We start from the raw sequence: 12,722 nt of genomic DNA, 5'->3' as shown, positions 1-12,722 counted from the left end.
AAAGGCAGGACAGGAGTTTTGAGTAAAAAAAAAAGGCAGGATGAGCAACTTGGCAAAAAAAAAGGCAGGATGACAATTTATGTAAAAAAAAGTCAGGATAAACTAATAAAAAAAAAGGCAGGACCGAATAGAGTGAAAAATAAAAAGGCAGGACAGAGATTACAACTAAAAAAAAAATGCAGGACAAAATTTTTCATCCTAGCCCCCCCATAAAAATGAAATGGTAGCTCCCTAAATGTCAATATAGAGTTCAGAATTTGGGAAGAGTAAAATAAAACATTTTAAAAAGAGATTTATTACATTAATAATATTTTGATTATGTGACAAAGACTTGTTGATTTGACAATAAGATATAGATATATATTAAGTATTATTATTTAAAGTCAAGATATTAAGTAATACTGTAATTGAATAATTCGAAATATGATAAATATAATATATAATTGTTGAGGGTCAGCTAGTTGTTATGTACATTTTTACATGAACTTGTGTTAGTTGTTACTGGTGATATTGAATCCTGAACTTTAATATTTAGAACTTGGCATATGTGTTATGAATGTATAGGATAGAATCCAGCTAGTTCCCCAAACCAACTTAATCATGTTAATGGATATAACTAGGTCAGGAATTGGCATAGCACTGCTGACCTTGATTATCATTTTATCATAAATTGTATAATATTAGTGTTTTTAAAAAACTGGCCAGACCATTAGGATTCTTGGTGGAACATGAAAGTATTTTCTTGAGACTGAGACTACCAAGGCAATGTTGGGAGTGTTATATGTAAAAATTCTAATGTATTACCAATAAATGTAGCTCCATTTGATAACCCTATGATATGTTAAACATCTGAAATAACATAATTTCTAATAGAACTGATCACTTTTGGGGAATTTGTGACACTTCTATTGAAATTTAGCAATCATTACTGCACTGTTACTTACATGTGAGTGTTAGACCATATAAAAACTCTTACAAAAACTTCCTCTAACCTGTTATTTCAGACAAATGACAAATAATGATAAGGTTTTAAAAAAAATTTTAATCAAGTACTATTTTTAATGTCTTGCACATGTATTGGATCAAGTTTATGTTGAAAACTATCAATATTTTACCTTTTGATAATAATAAATAAGCTTTATTTAGAGTCAGCATAGATTACAAAACAAAGACATAACATAAGCTCTACTGAGCTTTTAACCAACATAATAAATTGCCCTAGATTTAAGAGATAAAATCTGACAGTCCTGCAAATTTTGATAACATATTTAATTCTGCCTACTTTCTTTTATTAGTCCCCTACCGACTTCGGAAGTCGAAGGGGACTTCAGGTTTGCACTCCGTCTGTCTGTCTGTCTGTCTGTCTGTCTGTCTGTCCACATTTTTTTTCTACATACTTGTAGATATTGATTTGGTATTTGGTGTATTGTTTTATCATGACAAGTTACAGATCAAGTTCGAAATTTGTTCTGGTCTGATTATTTTGTGCAGAGTTATGGTCCTTGGCCTGGACTTATAACATTCACTTAAATAATTAGTTTTCTGCACTTTTCTTTCGTCATGCTTGAAGATATTGATTTGATAATTGGTATATAGTTTTATCATGACAAGTAACAGATCAAGTTCGAATTTTGTTCCAGTCTGATGATTTTGTGCAGAGTTATGGTCCTTGGACTTAGAAAATTCACTCAAATAATCAGTTTTCCTCACTTTTTTTCTTCATGCTTGAAGATATTGAATTGATAATTGGTATATAGTTTTATCATGACAAGTTACAAATTTTGTTCCGAAACTGATGATTTTTTTCTTATAATTTAGTAAAAGCATGACAAGAATAAAAAAAAAAAAAATTTTGAAATTATTGTAAATACGTTCAGATTTTAAATTTTTTCCCCAGTATGTGCCTTCTTGTAATCTTCAACATATTGTCGTTAAGAAGTATAATGTAGATAGATAGATAGATAGAATTAATGATAGTGTCTATTTTGGCCTCATTATTTTTATAGTGCTTTATCTAACTTTTGATTGTCACATATTTTAGGTTTATTTTGATACAGTTTTCTGATAAGAAATAATTAAAATTTCTCCCCCTAGCAAAAGTATTTTAAGAATGATGCAACGTTAACAGGACTATAAAAGAAATTGTGGTGAAATGAATATCATTTTGGTTCAATTTCAGGTCATGGAGAAATATGGATTTTTATTTTATTTTTTTTAGTTTCAAGAATTGAGTAAAGTTTGGCTAAGATATTCTTGGTAATAAGACCAAAAACAGAGGTGGGACTCTGTTTCCTGTCTTCCAACCGACCCAACCATAAAACTTTTTTTGACTTGCCAACCGTTTTGTGTCATTAGATCAGACTATGAATCTTTTTTCTACTTTGAATGAACAAGTTGTTATAACATTGGAAATGTCGTGAACCTACTAAACCTATTTCTTTATGACAGGAAACAAACATATTGTTTTGGCTTTTTCAAGAATTTCACCAAATTTCTGTCTAATTCTGTAATGAAAAATTTGGAAAATATAAAGCCAAATATTGCAAAATACTGCAACATTTTTTTAACTCAAGTGCTACTGACCAGATCAAAATTTTCAGAGAATTTAGTAGAATGGATGAAAATTGACATGTATACATATGAATATTTTTCAATGTCAGTCTAGTCATTATTATTTTTTTCTTATGGTCTACACTGAGTCTACCTCTGAATTCTAGACCAGTGTAACTTGGTCTACTTCTGGACTGGAGTAAGGATTTTGTACTTCTTTGGGTGAACCATTGAATCATTACACAATTTTTGATTCAGCCATGCTGGATCTATGTGATCACTCCAGATTTGGAGATGGTGCAGAATTGGAAGTTGAAGACATATCATGAAACTAATTATGTGTTTTTATGACGTGCAGAAACTTTATACACCATTTCAATTAACTATTGCCAACTTTTGACATGTTACTTGCCCTTAAATTAAGAAAAGATTGGTTGAATAGCTCCTTTATTTTAGATAAATGAGTCAGTGACTTGCGTACAGTTCTTTTGTAAATCAAAATTTATAATAGATTACTATTTATTAATTAATGTGAAAAGTAATATATCAACTTTGAGCAGTTGATGAGAATATTGAAAGTATTTTATCAGTATCTAAGACTAAGTAATTGAATAACATGTGGAACAAGATGAGTATTGACAGTGGCAGATCCAGAAATTTTCATGAGGGGGCCCACTGACTGCCTAAGAGGGGGCCCGCTCCAGTCATGCTTCTGTGATTTCCTATATAATCAACCAAATTTTTCCCACTAAAGGAGGGGGGGGGGGCTGTATTGATATCAAAGTTGATTCCCACACTTTTTTGGAATGTTATTATTCCCATTCTTTTCTTCTGCAAATAAGAGAGCTGATTGACAAATGTCATTGTTTACAAATAATTTCACTCAAAAGTGGAGTATTTTTTATTGGAATCCCCTCCACTTTAATGCCAACCTTAATTGACCACATTTGATATCTCTTGTATTACATAATTGAATACACAATAATATTGACCTCAATAGTGTACCTATAATCACTTTTGATCTACACTACATAAAATTATTCAGTGAATTATCTGTCAGAGATGAATAATTAACGATAAAAAAGATACATTTTTTGCCAAAAAAAGACAAAAAACAAAATGTGTATGAAAAAATGCAAGCAGGGTCTATTTTACTTGTAAAATCAGTGTTATAATCATCTGATATTAGTCAATAATTTTGGTTAAATTTAAGTTACAATTATCACTAATTAGCTTGAAACAAAAAAATAAAATTACATAATAAAATTGAGAATGGAAATGGGGAATGAGTCAAAGAGACAACAACCGTATCAAAGAGCTGAAAACAGCTGAAGGCCACCAATGGGTCTTCAACACAGCGAGAAAATTCTGCACCTGGAGGCGTACTTCAGCTGGCCCCTAAACAAAAATGTGTACTAGTTCAGTGATAATGGACGTCATACTAAACTCCAAAACATATAAATGAACTAAAATTAAAAATCATACAAGACTAACAAAGGCCAGAGGCTCCTGACTTGGGACAGGTACAAAAATGTGGCGGGGTTAAACATGTTTTGTGAGATCTCAACCCCTCCCCCTATACCTCTAGCCAATGTAGAAAAAACAAACACACAGCAACACGCACATTAAAATAATAACTCTAACCTGGAGATTTTCTGCAATAAAATTGTTTTGTTTATTCCCCATGCATTATATTGATATTAAACAGTGTAAGGTATTTGTATATTTGAATACAGGAAATTATTTTTCTCAATGAAGAATGAACACCAATTTAAATAAAAAATTAGTTATTTAATTTTTGTTGTTGACAAAGTGCATTTTCTGAAATTATTAAGTCAAACTTCAATAAAAAATGTACCACACCTTCCTTTGAAGATTTCTATTTAAATCATGCAAAAATTATTCAATTGAATAAAAATAAGATATTAGAAATCAGAACACGTTCTAAAAATTGAAATATCAAAAGAATTTGTATGAAAATTGAGAAATTCTCCATCTTTGGGCAATTGAACACAATTTTTTGAGTAAGATTATGGAAATGAAATACAATGTAGAACTATTCATCTTCAGTTCCATAATTTTTATAAAAAGTCAATAAATGATCATAAGATCAGGTAGAAAAATTGCATACCTATGTTTAAAAAAGAAAGATAACACTGGTAATTTTTTGGTGAAATAAAACATTCGATCCTTGTGTTGTCTGTTTTGTTTTTAAACATATGACATTAGATTGTCCCTTGGTTTCTTTTTGGTTTGAACACAAATTAATATTTTGGACCAAAATCACTTATCCAAAGTTGCGATGGTTGTCTCTAAATGTCTTACAGGAGCATATATAATTTTTTTTTTTTCATTAAAAATGAGATCAGAAAAAATTTCCGTCTACCTGTCATTGCTAAAAAATGGCTGAATCTCAGCAGTGAAGATGCTTTTTATTATAAATGTGATGGTTAATTATTTTGTTATTTTTGTAATTTTCCAAACATATTTATTATTTTTTTGCAGAAACAATGTCAAGAAATATGAATGGTATGAAGAAAGAAAAACAACGCGGAAATGTAGTTTTTGGAAATGGGGCCGTTGCACTAAATATGTGTAAGTTCCTAATTAATACTGGACCAAAGGACCTCTGAAAAGTTTGTATATCAAGATTGTATTGCATAATTTGTTTTACATATCATTGATAAAACTTGATTATTTTGGATGATGGTATATATATATTTAACTCATCTTTAATTCTACTTGAATATTTTGAAGGACATTATATTTATTTTCATATTTTTGTTTTTAATAAGGTTGTTCAATAGGGTAATTTTTTTTTTACAGATCAGAATACAAGTACAGTTTAAAATGTGAAACAGGTTGGGCCGTAGCAAACATATTTTCACAAGATTGTGATTATGGTAAGTAAAAAATATGAGATTTAAAAAAAATGTATTTGGATCAAGTTTGAATGTGAAACATATTTGTATTGATTGTTTAAAGAAAAATAACTCTTCATAAATTATGTGCGTCCAAAGTGTCATTCTGGAACCCTCAACTCAAAACATTTGAAAGCCAGGGATTTTAAAAAAAGTATCGAAAAGTTAGGAGCTACATGATTAAACAAGACCTTAAAAGCTTCTCAATTCATCTAAGGGGGCCTCAGTGGCAGAGTAGTCTAATTAGTAGAACCACTGTATCACTAGCTTGTCAACTTTGAGGTTGTGAGTTCGAATCCCTCACGAGGCAGCTGCACCTGACTTCAATCTTAATTGACTAGGATTGTCAGTTTTACTACCAAAGAATGGTGGTTCTCTTAAATTTGGGCACTCCTGCTTCCACCACCAAAAAAATTGACTGCCATGAAATAGCACAATAGTGTCTACAGTGGCATTAAACACCAATCAATCAATCAATCCATCTTAGATCAACTTTGCTTCATTTTAAATTGCATGATTTGAATTTGAGTTTCCTTATAGATTAAATATGTGAAAGAATATTATCATGATTTTATCTTATATTTCAAATCAGCAATAATAAACCTTCTTTTAAATTTTTTACTTAATGTCATGAACATCTTATATATTTGGAGAATGGAAATGTATTGGTATAATATAGTACTTTTTGGATGATATTAGATATGTGTATTTAGTGAAAATAAATAAAACACATCAAATCCAAAGTTTGTCTCTGAAGTTGTAAACAACTGTCCTTAAGGCTACAGTGGTTAAACAGATCTGAAGTTTGTCTCTGAAGTTGAAAACAACTGTCCTTATGGCTACAGTGGTTAAACAGATCTAAAGTTTGTCTCTGAAGCTGAAAACAACTGTCCTTATGGCTACAGGGGTTAAACAGATCTAAAGTTTGTCTCTGAAGTTGGAAACAACTGTCCTTATGGCTACAGTGGTTAAACAAATCTAAAATTTGTCTCTGAAGTTGAAAACAACTGTCCTTATGGCTACAGTGGTTAAACAGATCTAAAGTTTGTCTCTGAAGTTGAAAACAACTGTCCTTATGGCTACAGTGGTTAAACAAATCTAAAATTTGTCTCTGAAGTTGAAAACAAATGTCCTTATGGCTACAGTGGTTAAACAAATCTAAAATTTGTCTCAGAAGTTGAAAACAACTGTCCTCATGACTACAGTGGTTAAACAAATCTGAAGTTTGTCTCTGAAGTTGAAAACAAATGTCCTTAAGGCTACAGTGGTTAAACAGATCTTATGTTTGTCTCTGAAGCTGAAAACAACTGTCCTCATGGCTACAGTGGTTAAACAAATCTAAAGTTTGTCTCTGAAGTTGAAAACAACTGTCCTTAACGCTACAGTGGTTAAACAGATCTAAAGTTTGTCTCTGAAGTTGAAAACAACTGTCCTTATGGCTACAGTGGTTAAACAGATCTAAAGTTTGTCTCTGAAGTTGGAAACAACTGTCCTTATGGCTACAGTGGTTAAACAGATCTAAAGTTTGTCTCTGAAGTTGAAAACAACTGTCCTTATGGCTACAGTGGTTAAACAGATCTAAAGTTTGTCTCTGAAGTTGAAAACAACTGTCCTTATGGCTACAGTGGTTAAACAAATCTAAAATTTGTCTCTGAAGTTGAAAACAACTGTCCTTATGGCTACAGTGGTTAAACAGATCTAAAGTTTGTCTCTGAAGTTGAAAACAACTGTCCTTATGGCTACAGGGGTTAAATCACCATAGACTGTTGTCACAAATATTGTTAGGACTACTTAAGCAGGGGCAGATCCAGCCATTTTTTAAAGGGGGTTCCAACCCAGGATAAAGGGGAATTCCAACCATATGTCGACATTCAAAAGCATTGATTGTCAAAAAAAAGGGGACATTCCAACCCCGGAACTCCCCCCCCCCTGGATTCACCACTGTTAAGTATAACTTCTGTGTACAGGAATCAGCAGGCACTCGGAGTGACTCCTCACCTACATTTATTGTCCAGTTCTTATGAAGTTTATATCAACAGCATATATATACCTCTTTTATTTTGAGAAAAATATACATAATTTTGCTAATAATTGTACATACTATTATTTCGGATTCAGTAAATGTAAACATGATAAATAAAGGAGATGTGGGGTATACCTTAATGAGATCTTACCTCAGTCCCAAACAGAATGGGACTAAATACCTCAGTCCCAAACAGAATTGGACTAAATACCTCAGTCCCAAACAGAATGGGACTAAATCTGTTTTTTCCGATATGGGAAGTCCTAGATAACAAAAATGTGGAATGTTTATGGAGTATGTTTGTAAGACATTTATTATTTTCAATATTACTTATTAAGCCTTATCTGATTTCTTTTTCAGCAATTTGTGACGGAAAAACTGATTTAAATGACGCTTGTGGTATATCGTATTCTTCTGATTATCAGATAACAAGACTAGGAAATGTCTACCACAGTGGAGGAAGTTGTTCATCTCCAAATGTTTGTACAGACTGCAATCATGGATTCTATGCTGATGGACCATATTGTCGTTGTAAGTATCACTGGGTTATTAATCCAACTGCAACAATCAAATCTATTTAGAAGAACTAACCACAATTTTCTAAGTTCTAATTGTTAAGTATACATTTAGAAGGACTGTACTGGCAGATTAAATATATTTAAAACATTGATGTAGACGGAACAATGTTTCTATAAGAGACCTGTCCCAAGTCAGGAGCCTGTAATTCAGTGGTTGTCAATGGTTGATGTGTTACATATTTGTTTTTCGTTCATTTTTTTTGTACATAAATTAGGCCATTAGTTTTCTCATTTGAATTGTTTTACATTTGTCATTTCGAAGCCTTTTATAGCTGACTATGCGGTATGGGCTTTGCTCATTGTTGAAGGCCGTACGGTGACCTATAGTTGTTAATTTCTGTGTCATTTGGTCTCTTGTGAAGAGTTGTCTCATTGGCAATCATACCACATCCTCTTTTTTTATACTTATCACTTTTTTATGAATCTGTGACAATTGACTGGTGAGTTTGGGACACTTGAACTGTTTATCTTTTGGACATGTTTTTTGCCACTCCATTTTCAGCTTGTCATGGACTTATGAGTTTGAATATCTGTTTGGTAGCTTCCGCATCTCTTTTTTATCTATTTTTTTTGTGACAAATAGTTGGTAGAGGGGAAAGACAGGAGAGATGGCAACCCTAGAGCAACATGTAGGGGTTAAAGAGTGAGACTAACAAATAAGGGGGCTTGGCAGAAAGAAGTGAAATAATATTAAAGGGATTTAGAACATATTGAATTATTTGTGTTATTTCAAATTGATAATTGTTTTTCTAATGTTTACAGTATATCGGCCCATTGGTCATTGTTTTTCTTATGGTTACAGTATATCAGCCTATTGATCATTGTTTTTAAAGGCAGTGCTTTAATGCCTTTCTAGTTGCCATGTTAATCTTTCTTTCCGCGACATCCAACTTATCTACGTGGGGGGTCATTAGGCTCCAAGTAGATCCGGAAAATGTTGATTCTCTCCTCTTCTTATTGTGATATAAAATGTTTTTTGTTTCATTTCATTAACATTGGGAAATAGAGAAACGATCATTGTGTTTAGTTAGTTTTAAAAACTTTTGATATATTTGTATTTTACATTATAAGCAGTCAACCGATTGACAAACTAGAATTATTTGAATTCCGTGTGGAAAGAGGTCGGGTTAATTTCGAGTGTTATCTGCAATCTAGATGTTTATAAATCATTTCAGTCGTTGATATAATAATTAAAGGTCGACTGAACATGAATTATATTATACAATTTAAAGCGCATTTCTGTTTATGCACGCGAACCCGTCTAACGTTATTGTTATTTCGCAGTTATATAAAGTAGCAAATTATCGTTCCTGAATAGGTGGCGCCGTGGTAGCCGATCCTGTTCTTCAACTTCTGGTTTCTGCACTGTGCAACTATACAGTTGCATTTTTAATTAACGATGCCAAGTACTTGTTGTTGTGTACCTGGATGTCATTTAAGAGGAGGACATGCATTTCCAAATGACTTAAAAAAGAAGGAAAAGTTGGATCAACGCCATGGCCCATACGCAGATTGGACGAGAACACGATGAAATCGTGGAGTCCATCTCAATCAGCTGTTGTTTGCAAGGCACATTTTACTGAAAAAGACTACGTGCAGGAAACTATTCATGGTAAAACTCTATTTTCTTTTTAAAATATATAGTTATATATGTAATCGCCATGCGAAATAACCAAAGTCTGTTTACAACCGCAATTATCGTTTTAGAATAAAAGGGGGTGGTTAATTCAAGACGTCATAATTTTTTGGATTATGATTCAATGTGATCTGTTTGAGATTATTTGGTGCTTGCTACAATTATAATGATTTCTTACAAGAGGTATATCATACTGAGAATTATTTTAGCAGTAATTATGCTAATGTAGTAATGACAGGAATGCATAAGCTATGCCAATGTTAACAGGAACAAAACAATGACATGCTCTCATCTATATTATAGTTATTTAGGTACAAACAATGTATGTTTGTTGCATAAGTCTCTCATTGTTTGTCCTTTGGATTTACATAACATACATTTTGATGTACATTGAATCAGGCTAACATATTTTTATCCATATTGTAATGAATAAATCTAGTTAATATTTTGCCAGGTAGTATAAAGTATGCATTGCTAATGAAAGTTCATTTAATTATCAAAAAACTAATGTTTTATAACCTTTTTCAGGGTGCAAACCCACCATACAGAGATTTAAGTCTACTGCCATTCCCAGCCTATTTTCCTGGACCAAGCAAGAGACTGAATCGTCCGCAAAAAGAAAAATCAGGGCAGTTTCCTGTGAAAACAAAAGAACTAAACTTGATGAATATTGTAGTAGAAATCTAGAGGAAAGTTTTGATTGTAAAGTTGGTTTTCCTGAAGAAGTCATTCATACTGCAGACATGATTTATGACTGTCCACCACCAACTGCAGAGCTAATGTTGAGCTTCACAGATGGAATTACGCAAACACCATCAATGCCTATATTTTCAGCAGAGAATTTTGAAATGAAGACACGTGACACAGCCATGCATTTATATACCGGTTTAGAGTTGTAACTTGTATACTAAATTTTTATTTGTTTTGACCACACTTGGTCCAGCAGCACATTGTTTGAGATATATATATTTTCAAATTGATAGGGTGTCATTTGAAAATCAGTTTTTTTATGACTTTGATGAAATTGAGGCATTATACAACTAACTTTGAACTGTCTAGATTCTAGATTGAAACTAGTGTTAAGAATATTGTGTAAACATGGATTGTTTTTATGTCTAAACAGTGGTGTGAGGCTAACACTTGGCCATTTAGTGGTTTAGTCAAATATTTTTTCGCCATCCAACTTCAAATTAAAGTTTCCTACAACTTGGATTATTATTGACAGCACAGAATATCCCGTGATAAAACCTAAAGCTCCTAGAGCTCAGGCAACCTTTTCATCATATAAAAACAGAAACACTGAAAATACGTGTATGTTCGACTCCTGGTGGTTTAGTCAACTATGTCTCTAATGCATATGTTGGTTGTACCAGTGACTGTGAAATAGTTGAAAGATGTAGAATAGTTCAATTATGTGATCCAGGTGACAGTGTGATGGCAGACAAAGGTTTAAATGTGCATGATTTGTTTGCTCACTTTTTTCAAAAAAAGAAACAGAATTAGTTCCAAAACTCTTATACGGGATAGAAAAGTCTCCAATTAACATGTGCACATAGAGCTAATTATTGGACTTGGCAAAACATACAAAATTCTAATAAATCCTATGAATGGAACTGAAACAAAACTTTCATCTGAAATAACATTTAGTTGTTTTATGTTGTGTAATTTCAGAACTTGTATTGTGCCAAAGGATGCATAAATAAAAGTGACGCAATGAAGTTTGTTCTGATATATATATATATAAATATTATTTACAATTACATGCACATGTAAATTGTAATGCATATAAAAATAAGGAGATGTGGTATGATATTCAGTGAGTTTATCGAACCAAAGTGCATAAGAAATGGGTAAAGCAGTTACAGGTGTTACTGTCACCGTGCAATCTCCAACAATTAGAAAAACTTGTACCGTGTAAAAAATTTCAGAGATCTTACAACTAAGTTTTGTTGTCTCACCTTGACTTTGGTGAATTGTTTATATCTGTTGATGTAAATATAAAAAAGAAGATGTGGTATGATTGCCAATGAGACAACTCTCCACAAGAGACCAAATGACACAGAAATTAACAGCTATAGGTCACAGTACGGCCTTCAACAATGAGCAAAGCACATACCGCACAGTGAGCTATAAAAGGCACTGAAATGACAATGTAAAACAATTCAAACAAGAAAACTAACGGCCTAATTTATGTACAAAAAATGAACGAATAACAAATATGCAACACATAAACAAACGACAACCACTGAATTACAGGCTCCTGACTTGGGACAGGCACATACATGTACATACAGAATTTGTGGGGTTTAACATGTTAGCGGGATCCCAACCCACCCCTAACCTGGGACAGTGGTGTAACAGTACAATATAAGAATGAACTATAAAAATCAGTTGAAAGAGGCTTAACTCATCAGATGGATAAATACAAATACAAGTGGACGAGGCCGGGTAGTTGTACATCCAAACAACAAAAAGACACTAAGTACAGATCTGAGAGTACTCGCATTTACTGACAGCTAGTTCAAAGCCACTAACAACTGATAAAAAAATCTTGCATCTAAGACTAAATTATCAATCCGTAAGCTCCCTTTAGAATTTTATAAATTTTAGATTTTACATTTCTGAGTTATGGGGTTTTATTCATTAAAAAAGCGGGGATTTTCCAGTTTTTGGACAACAACTAAAAAATGCTTTAAGCAGTTCGCATGAAACTTTGGTGAATTATTTATAGCTATTGATGTAATCTCCCTATTGATTTTCATAAATTTCAAATATGGCATTGAGAAGAAGTTGAACTTTATTTGTTTATAGTCTGGCAACAGATTTATTAAGTATTGCGCAACAGCACAGTGTATTGCACAACAGCAAGAAATCTTTAATTGAATATAAATTCAATTCATATAATCGATTTCAAGTTCTGTGACTACATTTATTCAGAAACTATAATATGTCAAATATTTGATTACAATCCAAATTCAGACCTGTATCAAGCTTGAATATTGTGTCCATTTTTG

The 12,722-nt window shown here is 32.4% G+C and overlaps 2 protein-coding genes across 2 annotated transcripts in view; both read left to right on the top strand.

Annotated features, from left to right (window-relative positions):
* LOC127706737 (uncharacterized) overlaps window positions 1–12,722 on the top strand; it is a 125,864-nt gene that overhangs the window by 6,302 nt on the left and 106,840 nt on the right. The window contains exons 2-4 of the mRNA XM_052211396.1: window positions 5,056–5,145; window positions 5,377–5,453; window positions 7,855–8,025. Of these exons, the coding sequence (XP_052067356.1) occupies window positions 5,056–5,145; window positions 5,377–5,453; window positions 7,855–8,025 (338 nt within the window). The remainder of the gene's footprint in view (window positions 1–5,055; window positions 5,146–5,376; window positions 5,454–7,854; window positions 8,026–12,722) is intronic.
* On the top strand, window positions 9,176–11,996 carry LOC127704220 (uncharacterized). Its single transcript, XM_052208171.1, has 2 exons — window positions 9,176–9,684; window positions 10,237–11,996. The coding sequence occupies exons 1-2, from the start codon at window positions 9,600–9,602 to the stop codon at window positions 10,605–10,607; spliced, it is 456 nt and encodes a 151-aa protein (XP_052064131.1). The 5' UTR covers window positions 9,176–9,599; the 3' UTR covers window positions 10,608–11,996.

This window comes from Mytilus californianus, unplaced genomic scaffold, assembly GCF_021869535.1.
Source record: "Mytilus californianus isolate M0D057914Y unplaced genomic scaffold, xbMytCali1.0.p SCAF_6, whole genome shotgun sequence".
NCBI lineage: Eukaryota > Metazoa > Mollusca > Bivalvia > Mytilida > Mytilidae > Mytilus > Mytilus californianus.
The sequence above is the reverse complement of the archived record's forward strand: the minus strand, read 5'-3'. Positions and strand labels throughout refer to the sequence as shown.

Bases quoted from the DNA above. Each gene is read 5' to 3' on its own strand.
- LOC127704220 (XM_052208171.1), top strand. From the start codon at position 9,600: ATGAAATCGTGGAGTCCATCTCAATCAGCTGTTGTTTGCAAGGCACAT. The intron at 9,685-10,236 runs GTAAAACTCTAT...AACCTTTTTCAG, and splicing joins CGTGCAGGAAACTATTCATG to GGTGCAAACCCACCATACAG.